Source organism: Candoia aspera, chromosome 2, assembly GCF_035149785.1.
Source record: "Candoia aspera isolate rCanAsp1 chromosome 2, rCanAsp1.hap2, whole genome shotgun sequence".
In the NCBI taxonomy this organism is placed as follows: domain Eukaryota; kingdom Metazoa; phylum Chordata; class Lepidosauria; order Squamata; family Boidae; genus Candoia; species Candoia aspera.
In genome coordinates, this window is record NC_086154.1 from 78,898,105 (window position 1) to 78,923,403 (window position 25,299).

The 25,299-nt window shown below is 40.3% G+C and overlaps 1 protein-coding gene across 6 annotated transcripts in view; it reads right to left on the reverse strand.

Annotated features, from left to right (window-relative positions):
• TCF7 (transcription factor 7) overlaps positions 1-25,299 on the reverse strand; it is a 131,697-nt gene that overhangs the window by 20,243 nt on the left and 86,155 nt on the right. For 4 of the 6 annotated variants that reach the window (XM_063292311.1, XM_063292314.1, XM_063292312.1 and 1 more), the window contains exons 5-9: positions 20,805-20,895; positions 8,081-8,167; positions 5,149-5,259; positions 2,779-2,941; positions 1,591-1,698 (exon numbers count right to left, since the gene is read on the reverse strand). In XM_063292311.1, coding sequence (XP_063148381.1) covers positions 1,591-1,698; positions 2,779-2,941; positions 5,149-5,259; positions 8,081-8,167; positions 20,805-20,895 — 560 coding nt within the window. The remainder of the gene's footprint in view (positions 1-1,590; positions 1,699-2,778; positions 2,942-5,148; positions 5,260-8,080; positions 8,168-20,804; positions 20,896-25,299) is intronic. The other 2 variants (XM_063292313.1, XM_063292316.1) reach the window with 1 other exon arrangement.

A 25,299-nucleotide genomic window follows, 5' to 3' on the forward strand; every position in this document is an offset into this window, starting at 1 on the left:
TTTTAAAAAGAGGTTTATGGATTTGTTGAGGAAGGAAGGGAATATATACTATGAGACAAATAAGATACAGAAAACAGAACAAAACAAAACAATATTGGTACTAAAACTAAAAGTAAGAAAAAAGAGGATAGAGATAAGAATGAAACAAGTAAAAGCCAATGGGATGGCAGGAATCAAGGAGGGTAAGAAGAAAGGAAGTATCAAAAAGGAATTTTATCAACATTCAAAAGTTGGAAATAGCAACTTGTGTAAATATGAGAAAGAGTTTTTACATTTTATATATTCTGTCTGTGAATAGAATGGAGGATAAAAAGTGAAAGAAAATGAAAGATGTGTAGAGACGGAGCAATAAGTAATCTGAGGTACCCAGTTAGAAATCATTAGAATCCACGTCAAAATACTGTATAAAAAAGTATGCAAAGGTATGCAAAATGTATGCAAAGAAAAAAAATAAGCTTACATGTCTTCTGTTTAGAAGTGAAAACAAATATTGAAAGTTGAAATAATAGACCCCAGTAGGAAGAAGTTTAAGAGAATACGCCCAAAATACCACTCTCAGAAAGTGGAGGGAAAAGATAAGGTTCAGCAAGCTATGACATACATTGGCAAAATAAATAAGTGGCAAACCAAAATAGCAAAGAACATGAAGGATGTAAAATAGAAACCTATGAAAAAGCATAGATTTTCCACTGTGAAAACTCAACACATTTTAGAATATTCCAATATGTCAGCCTGTGGCACAATCAGAACAATTGTGGACAAACACAGTCATCCACTCTCATGCTAAATAGAGATAATGGCATTAGATACACTGAACATCTTTTTGAGTTGTACTGAAGTTAATTTTACAAGATCCTGTTGAAACAAATGACTGAAGGGCAGCTAACAGCAATGCAGGGTTTAATCTACTCTCAATATTCTGGCATATAATGACCTATTGAATTTGCATCCTAAACCAGAGAACTTTCTAGAAAATCAGTTTCTCTACTGCAATGCTTCTCAGCCTTGGCAACTTTTAGATGCGTGGACTTCAACTCCCAGAATTCCCCAGCCAGCATGGATCTTAAAGTTGCCAAGGTTGAGATACATTGCTCTACTGCTTCCAGCACCCAGACAGCGGTCTCACTAGTTCCTGAGCACAGTATGGTGTCATTTCTTTCTGTTCTAATTCCCCACCCCCCACCCCTGCTGCAAAGGATTCATCTGAAACAAGGAGTTTGTGTATGTGTGAATTTTGGCTTGCAATACAATGTGAGAAAGTGATGGCAGGGTAGCAGAAAAGAGAATCCCACTGAACCTAGAAAAGTTCTTTTCAACTTTAAGCTCAGAAAGTTTTCAGGGTGAAATGCAAAATAAAACACTCTTGATGTCAATACTTGACCTTCCTCTACCAGTTGGCAGTGACTTTTACATGATATTCAGATGATCCAGCTAACCCTAATGCTTTGGAAACCATCATCTGCAAACTACTAAGACAGGTAACTGAAAGCCTGTACTGGCAAGGGTGAAGAAGCTTGACATTATTTAAAAAGCAAAAATAGCTATTGTCCTAGACAAACTCCACCACTACCTCGGATCCCAAATACTCACATAGTTATCTCTTGCAGACCAGCCAGGGTAGAGCTGCATGTGAAGCTGCCTTTCCTTGCGGGCCAGTTCATAATACTTGGCTTGCTCCTCCCGTGACAATGCGTGCCACTGAAAAGGAACCATAGAAAACAGTGAGCTCCCAGGGAGCCTACAGTGCTCTCATACCCTGATCAGAAAAGAGTTCCAGACCCCCAATTATCAGGAAAGGAAACTGTGGCCTTCCAGGTGTCGGTAGACCTCAGCTCCCATCAGCAGCAACCATCTGCATTCTTAAACAAGATCTAAAATATTTCTAGAAATCGTAATTGTCTCACCATCTTATTTATTCTATAGATGCAAGGTGGGCAGAAGGAAAATTAACACATTAACAAGGATACCAGCCTATCCAATCCTTAATTTTACACATGGTATTTGAAACAATCTGTTGCACACATCTGATCTTGATAAACACATGAAAGAGACACGTCTTTATACAGGAAGAATTTGGAAAATAATGCGTTGATATTTTAGAAGAACCTTTCACATAACAGAGCAGAATGAGGAATCCGTGACCTTGCAGATGTGGCTGAACTACAACTGCTAGAAGTTTGTTTGCTTATTAATTATATCGATTTACCTAGCTACCCATCTTGCTGTTGCAACTCTGAAGAGTGACCAGTGGGAAGGATCCTTGGAATTGCAATTCAGCAACAATACATTGGAACACTTGTGAAAAGGTAATGCTGTACTTCCCCCTTCCACCTACAAGTTTTTGTACTAGAACATGAAATAAAAAATGCAGAAATAGCAATTTCTTTTAGAATTTCTCTGGTCCTAAAATCCCCGAATCACTAATTACTACTTCAGTTGCTGTCATCTATTTGCATATGCCTGTACTTAACAGTTTTTATGCAGAATGAACTTCTGTGTGCAGGAAGCAACAGCAAGAGTTTATTAAATAAAGAGAAGCCAGTCTTCTCTTAGTCTGTACATAAGCTGGATTGTTCAAAAAACCCAAAATTTGTGGAAGGAGAGATTCTGACAGTGAATTCACCAACAACTTGTTTTTAACTTTTTGTTTACACAATAAACAAAAATATATCCATTTTACGTTTTTACTGTTTAAATCTAAAATCAAGATCAGATTGTGGAATTCTTTCCTAATGCCTCTATGTTCATCAGAACAAGGCAGTCCGCTTGTGCTCTTACCCGCCTCCCTAAAATCTGGTTGATCGCAGCACTTTCCTTCAAGGTGCATTCAGCGATGACCTTTGCCCGCATTTCTTTCATGTACAACATAAAAGCATTCAAAGGCTTCTTGATTGTGGGCTTCTTAGATTCCTTTTCTCTCTTTGGTTCTGGTTGTGATTTCCTTATATGAAATAGAAAAGAAACAATTGAGAATATGGGGTCTCACCTCACTTTGGTAACCCTATAGAAAACAATTAGAAACGAGGACTGCCAGGAAAGAATAAAACTGATGAGTCAAAGATCAGATTTATACAATTTCAACATTAAAACAGCAAAATCTTTTTTCTAATAGTAGCCAACTCCAAGGGGCTGTCATTGGAGATATGGTTTTGGACTAGATGGTCCTACTAATCCAATTCATTCAATTTGGTCTGTTAATCTGACATATTAAATATTCAGGTAAGAACCAGCATGTTTATTACTCTGTCTGGAAGAAATGAAGATATTCTATCTGAACTGCTACAACAGATACGTGCATGGGTATGTCTGATGGGTAATCAGCAGAAGGGTAACATGCAATCTTCTAGTCTGGCACCCTGAAAATGAGGCTTGTGGACACTGGCTTAGAAATGAGAAGCAGCAGCTGCTCTTCCAAGAGATGGAACTGGTAGGGAGCATGCCAGGAGAACATATTAGACCACCTACTCCTTCCAGATTCATCCCAACTGAGGAGGTTTCTCTAGGAGATGCAGCTTATGATAACCCATTCCTGTGAAGTGAGGGTGGCAGAGGCCAGAAAGCACTGCATTTCTATCATGGCTGCCCCCTTCTGTGATGGCCTTCCAGAGGCTTTTAAAGACTGACGTTTTCTGGAGAGCCTTTATGGAATGATTGTTTGCTCTCACTACTTGGAAATTACGCATTATTAGTTATTAATTATAGGTAATCTTTGAGTTATGAAGATAATTGGGACTGGAATTTTCATTGTTAAGCGATGTAGCCGTAAAGCACATCATGTGACTGCATCGTTTAGCGATGGCACTCCCGGCACTCCCCGTTGCTGTTGTTAACAGAATCCCACCGGTTGTTAGGAGAGGACCACCCCGATCCAAGCCACTCCCAGCTTGGTCCCTCCCAGCCCTGAGCCTTGGTAAGGGGCTGCCTCCTCTTCAACTCCCTCCACCTGCCTATCTCCCTCCCATTTTTGCCCTTTTGGCCACCTTGCACTCCATCGCCTCCGCCGGCCTTGCTGCTTCTGCCAGCCTTGCTGCCTCTCCCGGCCTTGCCACCCTGTGCTCACTGGCCCTGCCACACTCAGCTGACCTTTGCCATCTTCCTCCCACTGCTGACGAGGCACACCCGGCCTGGTCCTTCACGAGGCAGCTGCTGGCCGTGCCAGGCCTTCTTCCCAAGGCTGCTTGTGCCGTTCTCCAAAAAGCATGTGTCATTCTCACAATGCTTCGGAAGGCTTTTCTGGCCTTCTAAAACCTTGCAAGATGGCTGTGCCCACTGTTCTCCATATCACTCGCTCCATTTTTGCGATGCTTCCGAAAGCCTTCTGAAAGCTTCAGAGGCCTTCCGAAGCATCACGAGAACAGCACACGCTATTTGGAGAACAGCATGCACTATTTGGAGAATGGCATAAGCAGCCTCAGGAAGAAGGGTGGCGTGACCAGCAGCTCCCTCGCACAGGGCCAGGATAGGTGCACCTTGTCAGCAGTGGGAGGAAGATGGCAAAGGTCAGCTGGGCACAGCAGGGCCTGCGGAGCACAGGGCAGCGGGGATGGCTGGGGCCTTGCACTGTGGCGCTGTGGTGGCTGGCTCTGGGGCTTGAGGCAGTACTCCTCGGCGGCAGCAGTGCTGGGGCTGAAGAATAGGCCCCAGGGTGGGGGCAGCTGGCTGAGACTGCTAAAGGCCTCAGGCCTCTACTTCAGCCCCAGTGCTGCCGCTGCTTCTGAGGAGTGCCATGTGCAGGGTGGCCAAAGGGCAGAGATGGGTGGAAATAAGCAGGTGGGGGGGGGGGGAGTTGAAGTGCCCCTGCGGCCATAAGTGCGGGTGGGCTGCCAAGCAGCCAAATTTAGATCATGTGACTGCAGAGGCACTGCAATGGCCATAACTTTGGGGACTGGGCGTAAGTACCACTTGTTCAGCACTGCTGTAACTTCAAATGGTCGCTGAATGAATGGTCGTAACTTGAGGGCTACCTGTAATCATAGTTCTGTCTTTGTTGTGCATTGTATTACTTTTATTTTCTTGTGGAAAGTTTATTGTCTCTTAATATGTTGCTGTAAGGGCTGTGAGTCTTGAAGATTCAGCAGCGTAGAAACTTAATATATAAATAAATGGCACTGTACCTACAGATCTTCATCCCAGTTCTTGGCTACTTACATGCTTCGGTCGTAATGATCCATTTCTTGTTTCCCAGATGGAGATGTGATGCCTGGGTGTGGGAGTCCTGGTGCATGCATTCCAGAGCTAAGCACCAATGGATGTGTAATCCTGTAATATAATACAGATTTGTTACTGCCTGGACTTTTAATGCATTACAGACCTTCTGGGTTTTGTACTATACTTGGACTTGTTTCTAGATATAGAGAGTGACAAACTGTCTCAGAGAACTGTGCGTGGATATTTAACAGCAAACTTTGCTGGCTTCCATGCAAGTTGACAACTGCAGAGACACACCAGAGCAGAAATTGAGGCCTGGGTTTCTAAAGCCTTCTGGAACTGCAACATGCTTCACAATGGGTGCTCAGGTACTCACTCTGTAGCTGCTGTATTCTGAATTAGGACTGAGAAATGCAGCAATGGCAACCATATGCTAATCTGCACTTCCATAGAATTTGGTCTTCAATCAATTGTGAGACAAAAGTCTGGCACACTAGGTGGCACTATCTAGGTTGCTGCTGTTTTCCCTACATTCACTGTTGGAGCAAACTAGCACAAACCCATTATTCAGTATATGTTACATGTCAAATGACACGCTCCCATCTATTACCATCATCTTTGGTTATCCTGAAATTCTGTAATGGAAGCATTCTTCCTGGATGAAGGACATCAAGGAATGCTTTGACATGACTCTTGGTGAAGCTTATGGCAATGCTGAGTCAGGCAGTGCCAACTCCAACTTGGTATTTTCTTCTTACAGTGCCTGTAGTTAAATAAAGACTGCAAGACTTAATTTGGTGTTTGATTAAAGAGCTGTATTTAACAGTTCCCTACATGTACCTCAGGTTTAAATTCTAAGAAAAATAAAAAGGGGGTGGGGAAAATTTTATGCTGATTTTCTGGCTTGAGTTCTTTACGATAATTATTTTAGGCATGCTGTTCTTGCCAAGGAAACTAGGCTGTTGGATGACTAAGCCCATTTTAGATTAGGGCCTAGACTTAGTTTGTATACCAATGCTTTGCCAAACAGTCTAACTTCCTATGATCTGCATCCGAGTCTGTGGGGTTAGTGCTATATAACACATTGAATGGCCCTCTCCTTTTCTTCAGTAATTCTGAATACTATGGGATATCAGAAAGTGAGGACCACACTATTGGGGTGTTCATGAACCAGATTATAAAGACTAATCATCAGCACAACCTTCACCAGTTCTGAAAAATACTTTCAGCATTGTAGAAAGTTGCTGTCAATTTACTAAGCATCATGACTAAAGCTTGAGACAGCAGATTTGCCCATGGGAGACAACCAACTGTTCATTAGCTCTGCTGGCACAAAAAGAGATGATGCTTGATGTTAATCTACTGGCATAGCTTGAAGCTTGATCATTATCTGTCAAGGTGTGCATTCTTGTCTGAAAAACCTGCCTCATTCTCTGCAGTTAATGGGAATACTGCTATGGCAAAGAATGAAACTATCAGGTAACTGGGAGGTCTATAATTCATTTATCTTAAATATTAAGATACTTAGACAGGCACAGGTGCCCGAGGCAGACTAAACATTAAGGTAATGGTAATAACACTGTAATAGTAAAAATAATGATGTGCCTTTCCCCATTACAACTCCCAGAATGTCTTCATCAAGAGACTCATTAGGACAACACAAAGCAGAAGCCAAAGGAGGAATGCAGTGAGTGGTGCTTGCACATATTTTCCCTGTAGTTTATTGTGTACCTCAGATGGATCTTCTCAGAAGAAATAAAGAAAAAGAAATTTGGCATTCGGGGCATTCTGATTAACTCCCCAAAATTTACAACCAGCATTTGAATAAGTGAAACAAATCCATGCCAATTGATCAAATTCTGTTGTGGTGATCAGGAAAGCCAGTGGCAAATGTGTACAGTATTCCCTTTTGAAGCCATTAAAAAAAAAAGTTTTCTATGGGTAGTCTGCAGACCACTCAGTTGTGGCTGGAGAAGTAGAAATATCCTAGGTATTTGGCTTGTATGATGGCACACTCACACTTGCACTACAACCCTCAGCTGTCGTAAACCGCCACACATTTCCAATGAAGCAAAGCCAGTAGTCTGATGCTAGCTGGTGGCCACCAGGATATTAGTGGAATTAAGAGAAAACTGTAACTCTTCCATAACTCAGCAGAGCAAAAGTGCATTGAGCAAAAGCGAAAATGGGCTCAAGTGATGCAGTGGAGAAGGAAGAGAACCTGGTAATTTGAATGTATCAGGTTCTCCACCTGATTTCTATTTCTGTTAAAGATTACTAATTGAACAAAGTTATAAGGAAGTCCATTATGTTCTTGAAGCTACACCAGATAGGCAATATTATTTTAATTAACAGCCAACAAGATTTTGCTTCATTTTGTCTTTTGAGAACCCAGAACAGTATGAAAGAGGAATCACTAGTAATGACACATACAGTATGGCCATCCTACCAATGTCCCTGGAAAATAGGCTTTGCAAAATTTTGCACTGCTTCCAAATCTGAAAAGAGGACTGGGGTGGGGGTAGGCAGACCTAATATAACCAGAAGCAATTTTGAGAGAGCTTAAATGTGCATGTACTCTGGATAGTAAAAACTCTCATCAGAGCATTTTCAGCTCTCCTCAAGCTATTTTCCATTTCTAGATATATGACAATAAGAGACATCTTCTTTGGCTTTATAACATCTTTGTGAGGGTTCTCTCTCTCTACCCTCCTACTATTGTTGACCACCACCAAACTCTGTTTCTCCTCTTTGGAAGTTCATCAAATTATTTATTTTTGGTTTTAAAAGTCCATCTGTTTAAAATAAGAGAATTCCTTCCCTGTTGCTGCCACCTGGACCTGAGAGCTTCTCCCTAAATCCTGCGCCTGGCATGGTTTGAATGGCAAAAGAAGCAGAGCAGCATGTCCTGGCTTAGGCAGCTTCTACTTACCTGGAGAAAGTAGCCCCAGCAGAGAGCGCCGACGTATAGGGCTGTCTAAATCCGCATGACTGGAAAGGGCAGACAGGCTGGCTCTGCCTGGGAGCAGGAAGAAAGAGGCTATAAAGCATCTACACCCATGTCACTTTTCCTGTATACCTTTTTTGTTTTCTTTTTTGCCTGGACTCATAGCTGGCTAAAGTTGGGAACTTGTATGTTGGGGAAAGGTGAACTTTTTGTTATTCACTGGCTTTTGTCTAAATGAATTTTGTCCAGAGAAGAGTCTCAAGTTTTCCCTGAAGTTTCACCAACAATGCTTAAAAGGCTACCTGTAATGACTCTATGATTAGCTTTGAAACATGGCTAGAGAAGTAGGCTTTCAATCCTGGCTGAGCTGCGCAATCAGGTGGAGACCTTTGACGTAACCCTTCTCCCATGCATTAAGGGATTCATCCGGTCAAGTCACTCGGGTGCAAGCAAGCAATGCAAAATTAATGCCCCTAGAAATCCAGACAAATATCTCTACCATCTTCGTTCATATCCTCTTTGCAGTATTAGGGATCTAAGTCTAAAGAACAAAGTTTCAAATCCTATTTGACATAAACACGAAACCATTTCTTAGTTGATACTCTTAGGTCAGTCTGAAATGACACCAGTCATATCACTTGTTCTCTTACATAAATTGCTCTTAGAAAATGCTCTACTCTGACCATACTCCAAAAGGTTACAGAATATGACATTTCAACAGTAAAGGACATTGTTTAGCCTTGTACGTGCTGACTTTTCTTCTTTTCAAAAAAGGGTTGAAATCTCTTGAGTTTTATTGCATAGCTTAAAAAAAAATCCCAAACCAAGCACATTTCCAGTGTGCTGTTAGCAAAACGACAAACAAATATATGCATCTTTGGTTATTAGCCAAGACCTGTGTGTGGGATGCCTTTATGTCAGCAAAGCTGGCAAAAATAACTTAGCATTACATCATAGGGAAACATGAAGTGGCAAGTGATCAGAGGACTAAACTGGGAATGCTTCTGCGAAATTCAACTGACCCTAGGCCAATATAGTATTGTTTATGTAAGCCTTGTTTATGTAAGCCTCCACATCAAAAATGTAAGTATATATGATTAATACTCTTTCCACTCTTGTTAAACAGATAACTGCTTGCAATAACCTACACTGAGCAAAGGTACGCAGTGGATCAAATTGTGAAATTCTGAGAAAATATCAGTGTCTGCTATAATTACTGATTAGCTTTCAGGGATTTTGAAGTGAGCACATTTGCAGCCTTCCTCCTGGGTGGAAATTGTCTACTCTTATCTTAATCCAAAATACAATCTAGGATAGCATTTCCCTGCCTGGGTACCTTCCAGATGTATTGACTTTTACTCCTAGAATTTCCCAGCTAGCATGATTACTGCTCAGAATTTGGGGAATTGAAGTCCATGCATTTGGAAGTTGTGAAGACTGGAAAACTCTAGTCCAAGACCTCTGAGCTGTGCACTATTATGATAGGCTGGAAGCATCTAGTGGTTGTCTTGCTAAGAATCACAAATTTGATTAGAATATACTGCTCAGCTATCTCAAATTCTGGAAGAACAGTGCTGAAAGCAATGCTGGTAGAAACTCAAGGTAAGGTCAAAAGGAAAGAGATAAATGTAAGAGGGGAAGAGGGCAGGTGGAGCACTGAATGCATGAGAGAAACCAACCCTAGGAAAAGGAACTCCAAAATTAAACCTGAAAAATGCCCTAGAAAATTACATGGACTTGGCTGAAGGTTTAGAGTGAGCACGAGATGATAGGACCCCCAGGTTGGAAACCATTTCTTAGTTGTTGGGGAAGATCATCAAACTTCAGTAGATGTAGATCTGGAGGTACTGTGACAAAGCCACAAGGAAAAATGCGCACCAGTGGTGCCAGCATTGAAAGAGATTCCTCATTTTACAAGGACACATGCGATGGGACCACAGAATGTGAAAAGCATGAACAAATATAGCTTGACATTTTGAAGGCAGAAAGGAAGCACATTAAAGATGGTCTCGAATAAGTCAACTTAAATGGGATGATATTCAGGGCATGAGACCATAAGAAAGAATGGAGTAGCAAGGGCAATGGTGTGGCAACAGAATGGAAAGGACAATGATAATTATGCGCTCAGCTATAATCCAGTAAATCATATCAACTGAAATCAGTGTATATCCAGTGAATATGAATATCACACAAGCAGATGTACCTACTACAACACAATGATGAAAGACATAGAAGTAGTCTATGGCAAACCTCAAATGGTACTGAATGCAACACCTAGGAATGTAGTACTACTAATGGATAATTACAATGCAAACAAAACAAGCAATTACAGGAAGATTTGGGATGGCCAACCACAAGATGGCAGGAGATAGGACAGTAGAGTTCTGTGAAGAGAATTATTTGTTCATTGTTAATATTTATTTTAAGCAACATAAATACAGACTCTACACTGGAGCATCACATTAACTACATAATAGGAACTGGAAAATGGAGAAGTGCAGTCCAGTCAGCCAGGACACTTCCAAGTACAGATAGTGAAATTATTCCTGTCAAATATATGGGTTAAACTTAGAAAATTAAAGGCAGTATTTATGTCAGCAAGTTTCAGTTTGAAGGACATATAGACAGATACAGGATTAATGTAAGGAATAGATTCAGTATACTTAAAATTCAAGGAAGAGGACATGAGGAGCTTAGGAAGAAACAAGAGACACATTGTGAAAACCAAAGCAGAAAAAATATTCCTAAAATCTTAGGAAAAGATCCAAATGGCTTTCAGAATAAGCTATCACTACAGCTAGTGAAAGATGGAGAATGAAAACCTTGGGTAACAAGGATGTACAATGACTGAACACAGACTTTCAGTGTCAAGCAAGAAAGGATAAGGAAAGATAATCAAGAACATCAGCAAATAAAAGAGTGTATCAAGGAAGGGACAACAAGAGCTACTGAAGAAAATCAGAAAAAAACAAACCCACAGAAAAATATACAGCCATTCCTCAAGAGGTATTATTAAAAAGATCTACTAGAGGCAAAAAGGCTAAAATAAGGTAGAAATACTAAAATGAAATATTTTACAATGGGCTTTCAAAATGACAAACTTTTGTGTAGAAAGCAAATATTCAACAACCAGGTCTACTAGACAGTGAGACAGAACAGGCAACAAATCAGTTGTCAAACTGAAGAGGAGGTAAATAGCTGCAGGCTAACAAATATTGAATAAGTCTGAGTTTCCTAGAGGTTGGAAATCATCAGTGAATATACCTATACTAAACAAAGAAGATACAAGAAAGTGCAAATTACTGAACCATTGCACTAGCTCTTTCCTTGAGCAAAGATTTGCTTAAGATCTGACTATAAAAATAAAGACACATATTGTCATGAGTAAGGATGGCGAGCAGGGGGCTCCCACCCAGACTGTCAAGCGCATGCGTAGCACTGAGGAACTGTTCAGCCATTCAAAGAGACACAGATCGGGACCGCCTTAACCTTTGGGGTTTATATGGCTGGGTTTTTCCCACGCTTCCTCAGTTTGTTAGGATTCTTGTTAAGTACTACTAATAAATATTAGAGACCAAGTCATTGTCTCAGTGTGTTTCCTGGTAATCAGGACACATATAGGTTGAATCCAGAAGGAGTAGGTGGTCCAACCTTAACATCCAGAGAACTATCTGTAATATCTCCTCTACTGTCTGCATCGTCCTCATCGCTATCCTTCCAGAACTTAACATAGTTTTCAAATACCAGAAGACAACTTGAGGTACAAAGGGAAGGCAATTTTAAGTCTTATCCTTACCACAGTCCCAGTGTTCCACCCCCCACCCCTGCACACATATGCAATTCTTAATGGGAAGAAAATTAAGTGAGTATTCAAACTTCTACCATAAAGGCTGAAATCAATCTGTTTATACCAGGGGAGAGGGAAAGTATAAATGACACTAGGGTGGCTCTATCATGGTCTACAAAAGACAAGGTGGCTTCCCTTTAAAAAACCAGGTATGTTGCCAATATGAAGAAAATGTAAAGAAGAGCTGAAGCTTTGGCTTCCCTCTCCAGTATACCAGGAGTCTGAGGTCACCACAGAACAAACAAGATATCTAGATAAAAGGAGGACAAGAAGACAGCAGAGAGGCAAAATTGATTTTTCACATCTATCTTTACTGTGAAAAATACTTGTTGGAGAAAATGGTTATACCTGTATGATCATTTGAGGAGGGATAACATCTGAAAATGCATGTCAAATAACAGTGACATCATATATTGCACAATAACAAGTCAGGGGGGCCAGATAACTTTCACCTGAAATGTCTTGAAGAATTCAAATGAGATCTTGCCAATCTCTAACAAAAACAGACAAGTTGCTGTTAAAATAACTTTGTAGAGAACTGAAAGCAAAATAAAGCCATTTTTAAATGTGTGCACTTGTGTGGTGCGATACCAGAGAAGAACAGGACATTGTAACCTAAATTGGGGTAATGTGTATTTTGAACAAGTAGGTGAAAACAATTATTAAATGCAGAATTCTTACATTCTGAAACATATAAAAGGACAAGTCTTTGTGTGGAAAATCAGTAGAAGCTTGGCAAAGAGAAATCTTTCAGATCATAGCTTTTGAGAGTTATCAACAACCGTGCAAAATCAGCACAATCTGGACTGGCATTTATGGACTCACATATCTCTTTATGGATTCCTGGATTTCTTGAATCCACATGGGTTGAAATGAATTCTTTGATTTTCAAAAAACTTTTGATGAAGCCTCCCCATTTTCTTTAGAAATACAAGTCCTTTTATGACTCACAAATAAGTAATACAAAACAAGCAAGAATAACTGGAGAGTTCTGATAATGTGGGAAAATAAATGGTAACTGAGCTAAAGCTGATTAATTTAATTGCAGTAATAAAGAAAATGAGGCAAAAAATGAGGTTGACATCTAATTGTCCAGGCTTATGAAGTCAGAAGACTCCAAAGAACTCCAAAATGACTTTTCCAGTTGGATGAATGGCCAACATTGCAAGTGCAGTGCATGCTGGGGGGAAATTAAAATTTATCATACATCCTGAAGAGTCTTGGACTGAAAATTGAACAGGAAAAAAAAGTTGCTGGAGCTGTAAAAGACAACTTACTAAAAGTGCACATTCAGTATGGAGACAGTGAAGAGTGAAAACTCATCCAGCAACTTAGAGGGTGCCAGGTGGGGAAGAATATGATGATCGAAATTACTTTTGCAATATGGGTGTATGGTAGAGATCTATGTTATTTGCTGATAACCCAATTAGGAAACAGAAAATAGGCAGAATCACACATGGAAGACTGTTGCACAAGCTACCATATTAATTTATATTGGTTCCTTGAGCTACTATTCACCTTTGCAACTGAATTAGTTGCACTGTCTGAATAGGCCTGCCTATATCAGTATTAATAGAGGTATTAATTGAGTGAAGTGCAGTGGTTAAGACCATGTTTTGTATTGAAAAGTCACTGGTTCAAGATATAATCAGCTCTGCTCATGAGGGGATCTTAGGAAACCCTTTGTTCTTTCAGCAAGTGAGAATGATCTTGTAGTGCTACTATAAGGTATGCTGAAATAATCCATCTGAAATACTTCGAAAGTGTTAGATAAGCATTACTATTAATTATCATTATCAGTTTGGTTATTGATCTTTTTTATTAGAGTTTTGGCTTTAAACTTGTGAGACAGATTATACTGGTGAGAATTTGGAAGTATCATTCAATATGACATGAACCAGCCAAGACCTATAATACAGCATGAAACCTAAGTGAACATTGAAATTTAGCATTTTGGCTTTAGGGCTGAGAAAACAGTGAAGTCTAATTCCAGAGTGGAAATTGGTCACTCCATGACCCAAGACACTTCATTGAAAACCCCCACCCCAAAATATATTAAATTGCCAAATCAATTCAGGCAAGGTGAAATGCTCTTTTTCCTTTATTATTTGCAGCACTTCCAGTACAATCCTGTCAAGGGAAAATTCCTTCTACTGTTTTTGAAGAGTTGGCATAGTTCCAAGAAGGGGGGGGAACCCTTAATAAAGAGATGCTATCTAAGTTATTACATAGCTCATATTTACGAGACTCTTTAGGGAAGAGGTGTTGCTAAACTTCACAATCAAATTCACCAGACTGGACTCCAAGTCATTCGGATAGTTCTCAAGAGTCCTTCCATCCAACTAATGGGAGACTTACTCTTCTCCAGAAGACTTGGCAGGTTGTGAGGCCATTCCTGCTGAACTTTTCCCTTCTGAGGAAAAGCTGCTTCCTGTATTAAGAGCACTATGGGTTTGAAGTCAGCTTTCTTCCAGAACAGTGAACCTGTTCAGAGCCACTGGCACACCACAGTGGTCATTACTGGCAAAAAGGGGTTCTGGAGTCTCCCTCTTTCTCTGTCTTCTCTCCCCAAACTGATTTGAAAGCAGTCAACACTGCCAAGCCTCTGCAAAGGATGATACAGCAAGGAGGGAGGCAGGGAAGGAAACCCCTTTGTAGATTTATTGCTTGGGTAAAAAAGGTAAAGGTTTCCCTTGACATTAAGTCCAGTCGTGTCCGACTCTAGGGGGCGGTGCTCATCTCCGTTTCAAAGCCGAAGAGCCGGCGTTTGTCCCTAGACACTTCTGTGGTCATGTGGCCGGCATGACTACACGGAACGCCGTTACCTGCCCGCCGAAGCGGTACCTATTAATCTACTCACATTTGCATGTTTTCGAACTGCTAGGTTGGCAGGAGCTGGGACTAGCAACGGGTGCTCACCCCGTCACGTGGATTCGAACTGCCGACCTTCTGATCGGCAAGCTCAGCAGCTCAGTGGTTTAACCCACAGCAAGCCCATTATTTTTATGGAAGTGAGTAAGAACATTGGCCATGTTTGTCCATACAGGCAATTGGGATAGCATGAGGTTCTCTGGGATAAAAGGCTTTATCTGCAAGTTGATGGAAACACGTGAGCCAGTTTTGCGGGGGCAAGATTACAGAATACATGGAAGGAAACTCACATGTAAATAGCATTGTGCAATTATTATATCTGTGGGGCTTTCAAGGCATGTATGTACATTGAGAAGGTAAAGGCGGGGTTGCAGCCTAGCCCTGGATGCCAACTGTCATGTGCTGCATATACCCTATATATGGGTTTCTGAGAAAATGAAATTGTGTACAAATAAAATCAGCCCAATAAAATAATGGCCAAATAAAATGGATCCCCCTCTCTCAATGTGCATTTAGGTACTCCTTTTGCTGGTTGGCAGTGGAAAATACCAATTGAAGACTGGTAGCGTATTAGCAGCCAGCACAATTACTGTTTAACACATGCAACTGCTGTGACTTTGGGGTCTGCGCATATTGCTGCAGTGCAAGTAGGACGCTTCATAAAATTATTTCTGAGGGGTCAGACTGAGAGTTAGTTCTCACACAGTTAGTGAGAAGCAGTATGATAGCAAATCTGACCATTGCAAAAATAAAGGAGAGATGGAAACAAGCCAGCTTGCTCAAAAGAGGGAGCCAGGCAGTCTGTGACTTAAGGCAGGAAGGGTAAGAAAGAAAGAAACACTAGCGGTCTGAACACTCTTTCAGTATACAAGACTTGTTCTTGAATCCCAGCAATTGCCAAGATTCTTTGGTGTGGCTTCCTAACTTTCTTCAATGAGACTTTAGTGATCCAAAGTCCTTGGTTTTCTTGCAAGCTACCCAAGTGGTTCCAGTCTGTTGGCTGAAACCTGCCACAAACTAGGCACATTGATGTGAGATTTTAGTAACAGTTTCTCTTTTGTATTATAATGTGCTGCAATTAGAGGCAAATGATTCTTGTAATACAGTCCTGGCAAAGGTGTCAGTTTAAAGCCAGATCACATGTTTGTTCTTTTTTAAAAAAAAAAACCAGATTAAAAATTAACAAAGTAGGACCCAGTCAGGATAAGGACTGCAGCCCTAGCTGGTGTGGGGGTGGGGAGGGAGAGAGCAGAAACCCTTACGTCTAGACCAGCCTTCCTCAACTTGGGCTCCCTCCAGAATTACCCAGCTAGTTTCCCTTCTAGCTTAAAGGAGACTTGGGGAAGAAGGCACTGACCCTGACAGAACCAAAAGATTAAACTACATTCCTGGGCGCTATGATGCAAATCCTAATCATGATCAACCCATTATTTTATTTATTTATTTATTTATTAATTAATTAAATTTATATCACCGCCCATCTTCCCCAATGGGGGATTTTAAAAGGAAGATATTTAATGCCAGATGTACTGTTACCCTTTAGTTCATAGATTTATACCTGAGGTCATATATAAAAGAGACAATTTTATAAATGTGTGCTATGAACTCTCACTTTATTTTGCCAGAATCAAAACAGGGCTCTTCAAACACTTCCACGGTGTCACTGCTTTCACTCCCCAAATGCTTAGAAGGCAATCCATTCCTGTTTTCATCCCTTGAAAGGCTGAGAAGGAGGTTGATAGTTGTACACTGCCCAGAATTACTTCTGGTGAGATGGGCGGCCATATAAATTTGATAAACAAACAAACAAACAACCCCTGTGCTGTCCTTCCCTGCCCTAAGTTACCGCTGGTCCTGCAGCAACAGCGATCCCTTCACTCCCCTCCACATAAAGACAAAGGGAGAGGCAGGAAGAAGCAGCCTGGCATCTGCACATTAGCTCCTTTGATACAGAAGAGGAAAGGGAAACTGACAAAGGTCTTGTCAATTTCACCCCCTGCTCCTTTTGTTTGAACTTCAGAGGGGGAGTTGCCAGGCTAGGATACCGCTTTCAGGACCTCAAGCTTCCAAGCTTCCGTTTTTGTTTTATGCAGCAGTGGCTCCATTGCCCCACAGGTGGAAGAGCTTGCTCACTCTTCCACCAGTGGGCCAATGGAGTCACCGCTACATAAAACAAAAACGAAATGCTGGAGCTTCGCAGCAGTTTTAATTACACCACAGCTCAGCCAGAAATAAATCAGGACAGCTCTCAGGCACTGTTGGTGTTATGGGAACACAGAGCTCTGGAGCCATTTCCAAATGGGCTTAGACTCTCCATAGAAGGGCCCAAAGATGCAAATGTTTGAGGTTTTTTGATATTTTTGACAATATCAAAAATAGGGAAATTCTCTCTGCTGGCTATCAGCTGAGACACATTGGACCACAATTATCATGATTCACATCCAAAACTATATCACCTATCACATGCAGGGATAATGGGAGCTGAAGTCAAAAGTATTTAGAAGGAAAGTTGTTTGAGAAAAAAATATTTTCTTTGTTCCTCCAACATATTTATGTCTTCCTTTCCAGAAGAATGTTTGCATTTGCCACCTTACCAATATTTCTAGGCAATATTTCTCTTATCCACTCTAAAATGTTTTTTCCCCCCATTGTCTGAGTGGTTAATCATCACCCACAATGTAACCAGTTTAGGACAAATACAATTTTTTAAGGAAAAGAGAGAGAGAAATTTAAATAATCAACCTTGACTTAAGTTGAAGCTTTAGGCATTTCTTCTTTGTGAATTTAATCACATTCTTTGGTAAGCAAATATCTTACTGCTTAACTTGCAGGGCAGTTTATGATCACATCTCCCTTACAAAATGCACGTAACCTTTCTATGCCAGTGTACCATTCCAATTTGCACACTCTAATCGGTTGATCAGAGAAATAATCACTTTCCAATCTTACGTTTGATTTAAGACAGGCTTGCAAAATGTACAGCTTACAAGACAAACTGACTGTATATGACAGCCCTTAACATGCTGCATAAATCTGTTGCATTTCTGTCGTCTCTGAAAAAACAAGCAGAGCTGTGAAATTCCTGGCAGGCAACAATACATAGCTGGTAGACTGTGGATTGGCTTGATGGCTCATAAATTGTGTAGTTTAAATCCATTAAAGATTTGCACTAACTACCACATACACACACACACCCATAAAAACTCAAGCCAGTCAACACACCAGTTTAGAACATTGTGATCTCAATGGGCTTTCAATACATTACACCAGTGTAAGCAGTTGTGGTGTACTTTTTTGGCCACTTTCCAACCATATTCTGCTTAAGGTAGTTCTAATCCTCCACTCTTGGGTATTTATCTTAATAACTGGAGATTGTTCCAGGTTTGTAATGCTGAGTATTAATATCTTAAGAGTAAGAGCTAGCAAATATGCCAGCAAATTTGGAAAACACAAGAATGGCCATCAGACTGGAAAAAATCAACTTATATCCCCATACCAAAAAAGGGAAACACTAAAGAATGTTCAAACTATCGAACAGTGGCACTCATTTCACATGCCAGTAAGGTAATGCTCAAGATCCTGCAAGGTAGACTTCAGCAGTTCATGGAGCGAGAATTGCCAGATGTACAAGCTGGGTTTAGAAAAGGCAGAGGAACTAGAGACCAAATTGCCAATATCCACTGGATAATGGAAAAAGCCAGGGAGTTTCAGAAAAACATCTATTTCTGTTTTATTGACTATTCTAAAGCCTTTGACTGTGTGGACCATAACAAATTGTGGCAAGTTCTTAGTGGTATGGGGATACCAAGTCATCTTGTCTGCCTCCTGAAGAATCTGTATAACGACCAAGTAGCAACAGTAAGAACAGACCATGGAACAACGGACTGGTTTAAGATTGGGAAAGGAGTACGGCAGGGCTGTATACTCTCACCCTACCTATTCAACTTGTATGCAGAACACATCATGCGACAAGCTGGCCTTGAGGAATCCAAGGCTGGAGTTAAAATCGCTGGAAGAAACATTAACAATCTCAGATATGCAGATGATACCACTTTGATGGCTGAAAGCGAGGAGGAACTGAGGAGCCTTATGATCAAAGTGAAAAAAGAAAGTGAAAAAGCTGGCTTGCAGCTAAACCTCAAAAAAACCAAGATTATGGCAACCAGCTTGATCGATAACTGGCAAATAGAGGGAGAAAATGTAGAAGCAGTGAAAGACTTTGTATTTCTAGGTGCCAAGATTACTGCAGATGCTGACTGCGGTCAGGAAATCAGAAGATGCTTAATCCTTGGGAGAAGAGCAATGACAAATCTCAATAAAATAGTTAAGAGCAGAGACATCACACTGACAACAAAGGCCCGCATAGTTAAAGCAATGGTGTTCCCCGTAGTAACATATGGCTGCGAGAGCTGGACCATAAGGAAGGCTGAGAGAAGGAAGATAGATGCTTTGGAACTGTGGTGTTGGAGGAAAATTCTGAGAGTGCCTTGGACTGCAAGAAGATCAAACCAGTCCATCCTCCAGGAAATAAAGCCAGACTGCTCACTTGAGGGAATGATATTAAAGGCAAAACTGAAATACTTTGGCCACATAATGAGAAGACAGGACACCCTGGAGAAGATGCTGATGCTAGGAAGAGTGGAGGGCAAAAGGAAGAGGGGCCGACTAAGGGCACGGTGGATGATGGTATTCTAGAGGTGATGGACTCGTCCCTGGGGGAGCTGGGGGTGTTGACGACCGACAGGAAGCTCTGGCGTGGGCTGGTCCATGAAGTCACGAAGAGTCGGAAGCAACTAAACGAATAAACAAGAAGAGCTGTTTCATCCAACTATTCCAGGGGAGGTGAGGAATACTAGTCATTACCAAGAACTTTTTTCCCAACAATATTGATGACTCTTGAGAAAATAAGATGACATTCTACTGTACCATTTCAGAAATGTTAGACAGCAAGCATTTTCTCAGGCATAACTTTACCACATAGGGGAAAAGAATATTTCACCACATTAAATATATTGAGTCAGTCCTCCAGGTCAGAAATGGCAGTGAATCAACATGGGATGGAATCCCACATTATTCAGGTCAAATAAACATCTGCCACATCACATCCATGAAGCTAAAGGGATTATATGGATTAAATAGAGTGGGGAAAAAATCCATCAGGAGTTGAACGAGTGCATATTGACTGAATTTCCTTCTTTCTTTCTTTCCATCTATCCATGAAATGGAGACTATGCCAACAATAGTATTTTCTGCCTATCTAGAATTATTCTTACACAGATACAAACAATGCTTTCAGATGTTTTTTTATCTGCAATCAACAGAGAGTTTTAGCTATCACAACAAAAGCTTCCCATGTTTCCTACAATTTCTATCTTTTTATCACCTTGAAAAATCAATTACAAAAGGAATGATGCATAGGTCTTCACACATTTTTTAGTGCAGAGATGCATAACTTGAGGACATGGGCCATATTTGGACTCCAAAGAATTCTAAAAGTTGTTACCAGATTATAACGTTTAATATAAAAGGGGGAACATTGTTCTTTATTTAATTTTAGGTTTAAATGAAAATAAATAAAATAAAATTGATGTATGTTTTTATCCTGGCTCCACCTACTACTTTTTGGAGCATGTCAGCTCCTGACAGGTCACTCAGTAGCCATGTGCAGCTCTTGGCTCAGAAAAAGCTGTGTACCCTGCTTTAGTAACAATCTAAATTCTACAACCTGATCTTCCTTATTAGTAATATTTCAGAATGGCAGCAGAGGGCTCAATACATGAAGCTATCCCAAGTCCCAGTGCAATGATACTGATCAAAAAAAGTAGGAGTGCAAGAGAGAGAACCAATATCTCACTCAATATGAACTCAGAGATATAAACATGGTATCTAGGAAACATGCTAAAATTCAGCTACTGTGAAGGATGATGTGTATTAATACATGTCCAGTGTATTATTTAAAACTTTCTTCAGCTGAAGACCTTAAATACTTACCATCCCACAGAAGGTGTTATCTGTCCAACCCCACTGGGAGGGAGGGAATAAAAACCAGAAATATCTGATGTTTGAGAAGGACGATGTACACCTAGCAGAAAATGAAAACAAGAGGAAATTTAGGTTAGCTTTATTTCTAGCTTTGTATTGAGACATTAAAATGGATTCAAAAGATTCATGTTTGCTAACCTTGTTCCTCCTCCTGTTTATTACCAAAATAAATATTCTTTCTTAGTTATAACATTCTTTTTAAACAAAAGTCGCAGGCAGGTAATCTAGTGTTTGGCATAGAGGAAGTGAGTGGGACAAAAGTATCCAGAGTAAAGATAAGAGAAAATGAATAGAACACAGTCAAGGTAGGGCCATGAAAAGGAAGCAGTGCAGGAAGTGAGTGGAACACTCAAATTATCTACAGTACAGAGAAGATAAAGTTGGTGTTGTGCACAGTTAGGCAGAAGATCTACATTTAGTGGTAGATAGTGAGCAAATTCAAAGCAAATTCAAATTCAAATTCAATCAGCAAAGACTTCTGAAGAAAGCAATATGAAAATGACTTCCTTTCTGCCCCAAATCATATTGCTGAAATGAAGAAAGCATGCAAGAAACCTGCTTGGATTCTTGTGAGAAAAGACAACGAGCTTTACTCAGTTCCACTACTCAACAAATTAATGGGCTCAGAGTTTTTAAATTCTGTCTGTCTATCGATCCATCCTTTAACCTATTTATCCATTAATGAAATTTGAAAAAAAATATTCCTACCTCTTAGCTTAATATTTGCTATAAAGTGATGTAGTACAGAGAAAGTATATTTCATAGGGCTGTTATGAAAATAGAGAGAACATAGAGTATGGAATGTTTTAGCATAGTGTGTGTTCTGCATCAGATGACTGGTTGGTCCTTCAAAGAGACATCCAACTGCGATATTGGGAGATTTCAATTATTCTGACATCTGCTGGGAAACTACCAAAGGTCAGAGGTCCAAAAATGTTTTTTCTGTTCTTGTTGGATTTATTTCTCAGAAAGTGGAGGAAAGAACAAGAAGGTCTGCTATCCTGGACTGAACCCTTGCCAGCAGGGATGGATTGGTTGAAAAAGCAAAAGTTTGATTACTTGGGGAAAAATGAATGTGTTATCTTTGAAATCATGATGTCCAAAGGAGGAGAAGTGGGAAGATTCAGATGTGTATACTTGACTTCAGAAGAGTGGATTTTGATTAACTCCAAGGGAAGAGAGGTCAGAACCAATAGCCTGAAATCCTGACAAAGGAGAGTGTCCAGGAAGGAGGGAAAATCCCACAAAATGAGATACTGAAAACCTAATTGTGAATAGTTCCTATCAGGATGAAAAATGGGAGAAATCTAGGCCAGCATGAATATGCACAGAGCTCTCAAAAATACTGCAGAGGAAAAGGGACATCTATGGGAAATGGAAAGCAGGTCCTATTACCAAAGAAGAATTCAAGGTCGGCTTCAGAAACTTTCAAGAATTGTGTCAGGAAGGTGAAGCTCAGAATAAGCTGAGGCTTGAGAGAGAAACCAGGAAAAAAAAAAGCTTCAGGTATGTTTGAAAGAAAGCAAAGCCAAAGAGGTGTAAATTGACTAAGAGGAAAAATGGAGAGCTGGTAACAGGTGAACCTTCTAACTTCTATTTTCTCAAACAAAATAGAGTCCTAGTTGGTCATCATTCTATCACTTGGGCAAGGAGGGATCTGCAGCTTAGGACAGAAAGGAGAAGGTAACATCAGATTCTCTGTCGATGCCAAGATGTTCTCTGCATAGGCAGGCACTACCTTCGAAAGAGCAGGTTTGTGTTTGGGGGATTTTTCTAGACTCACAGCTCCTGCTAGACTAGTAGATGGAGGCCATGGCTACCTTTGCTCAGCTGTGGCTGGTGCGCCAATTGTGACCTTAACTGGTGCTGGAGAACCTGGCAATAGTTATTTATTTATTTATCATATTTTTATCACCACCCATCTCCCCCACAAGGAGGGACCCTGGGTGGTTCACAGTAAAAACAATTTAAAATTCAATAAAAATAATAAATAATACCAATAATCAATAAGTATATAAAATATAGTCAAATCCAAGTAATGGCAGATCTAATTCAGCCTACAAGCCAGTAAGGACTAGGGAACCAGCCAGCCCCAATGGCTATTCCTCTCCCCACTCCAAGCATGATGGCAAAACCAGGTCTTCAATATTTTTCTGGAGAGAGGGGGCTAACCTCACTTCTAGGGGAAGGATGTTCCAAAGGGTGGGAGCTGCTGCAGAGAAGGCCCACCTCCTGGACCCTGCCAGATGGAATTCTCTTACAGACGGGGTCCATAGCATGCCCTCTCTGCATGACTAGGTGGGATGGGTTTATGTAATGGGGATGAGATGGTCCCTCAGGTAGCCTGGACCCATGCTATGTCCAGTAATTCATGTCCTCATCACTGGCTAGACTACTGTAGTACATTTTACATGGGGCTGCCCTTAAAGGTTATTTGTAAACTGCAATCGGCAAAGGATATAGAAGCCCATGCATGTGATGGGAGCATATAAAAGTGATTAAGTGAGCCCTGCATTGGTTGCCAAAAGATTTTCAGATCTAATTTGGGGCAGAGAGTCATATTGGGCTCTGTCACTAGCTACGCTCCTAATGTCAGTAAGAGTAGCTAGCAGAAGAGCCTTGCATTCTCAGAGTAAGCTTGTTTGTTTTTATTTTAACAAGTGGCCTTTTAGGAACATCACAGAGAATTTCAAAATTTCTGGTTGAGTAATGGGACTCTTCTCTCAATATGTTAAGTTCTAAGTTGCTTTGTGTTTTATTCCCTGAAGAGCCAAGCAAGATTTGAACTATCTCACTTACCACTTCCTGACAGACTTGGATATTTGCCCTTTGTGGAGCTTCTAGTAACTTATGATTTGGTAACTATTTTTTTCCTCTTGACATTATGGAAAGCAGGTGAGCAGTTCTGAAAGGTTAGATATGCTGAGGGTATTATCAATGTGTAGAGAAGAAGATAATGAAAAATCTTGGGAGACCACCTTAATATCTGCAAAATCTGCATTGTTAGAAACAATGCCAAAAGGGGCTTCAGATATAGACATTTTTCCAGTTTCACACTCACTTCTCCATAGTCCCTGTGTTTGGCAGCATGCTTAACCATGCATGGTATTCAGTTTTGTTGTGGTTTTAGAGCATAGGGGGGAAAACGAACAGGTAATTGGTAATTATTACAGTGAAAGTTTAAAAAAAATTGACTGTTCCAAACAAACATACTGAGAAATACTATGGATGGAACATCTTTTATATCTATCAAGGTGTGTTTATTCAGGAATGTCACAGTGAGATTGGATGTAAATGTCTAGGAAAGCCAAAAACCATATTGGATTGTACTATCTCTGAATGCAGGTGGAGAATGGGTTCTCTGAAACATGTGCCTATTGGTGAAATGAAGCCAAAGAAGGAGGAGGAGGAGGAGGAGGAGGAGACGACAGTGTTGTTCTGTCAAATTCTATGCTAGTGTTAGACTTCTCTAAGAAATCATAGTGCACTGTGGGTATGGGTTGTGTTTAGAGTATATGAGAGAAGATGTGTATGGAAGACACAAAGGGCAATGTATAAACTCTAGTAGGCAATCAGGTTGTGAGAAAGATACTATGGAAAAGAAAGAAAGGGGTCATATTTTCTCATATGCTTTTCTTCAGCTGGGTTGGAAAATGCCTTCTCTGACAGGATCCACGTTATTATTGTCTCCTTCTATGTGAAAAGATAATGCAACAGGAAGAAGGATTTACTATGTAATCCTTTGTGAACATGCCAAGTTAGAACAAATCTGTGAAGACTGTGTCAGGTATCCACTATATCTCTATTAGTCATGTGAGTAGATATGTAAGAAATGCAGTGTTGAGACTGATAGATAAACAGGTGATATAACTACCTCAGCTGCAAGTGAAACTGCCATGGCCTGTGAATCTGAGTTTTGGATAAATTATGAATTTTAAATGAAACAGGATTTTCATTAATATTCTCATTCTCACCACCTTTTCCTCCAAAGACTTTTATAGACAAAATGAGAGCCATATATTTACACTTGAGTACATCTATAGCTTTCCTGTCCGTATATAAATAAGTGCATCCATTAGTTCACTTAATTAATAAAAAATCATTCATGGAGTTTAAAAAAGCAGTCCTAAAAGTATATGTAATAAATATATAACACTACTACTCCTAATGGTTATCAGTCAGTTATTCAACTTTTCCTCTGTCTTGTGACAACAAAGCTGGGTATACAAAAAGAAATAGAGCAATCAAAAAAACCTCAGTTGTTAGTTTCTGTTTCACTTTTGGTACTTTTGTACCATGGTTTCATTTAATTTGATATTCTCATTAGTGCAGAAATAGGATGATCATATGCCTTAATTTATAGATTGATGCCATCAGTCAGCACCCAATACCACATGATGAAGCTGTAATTAAAATTAGAAAATTAATTTATAATGGAATTTTA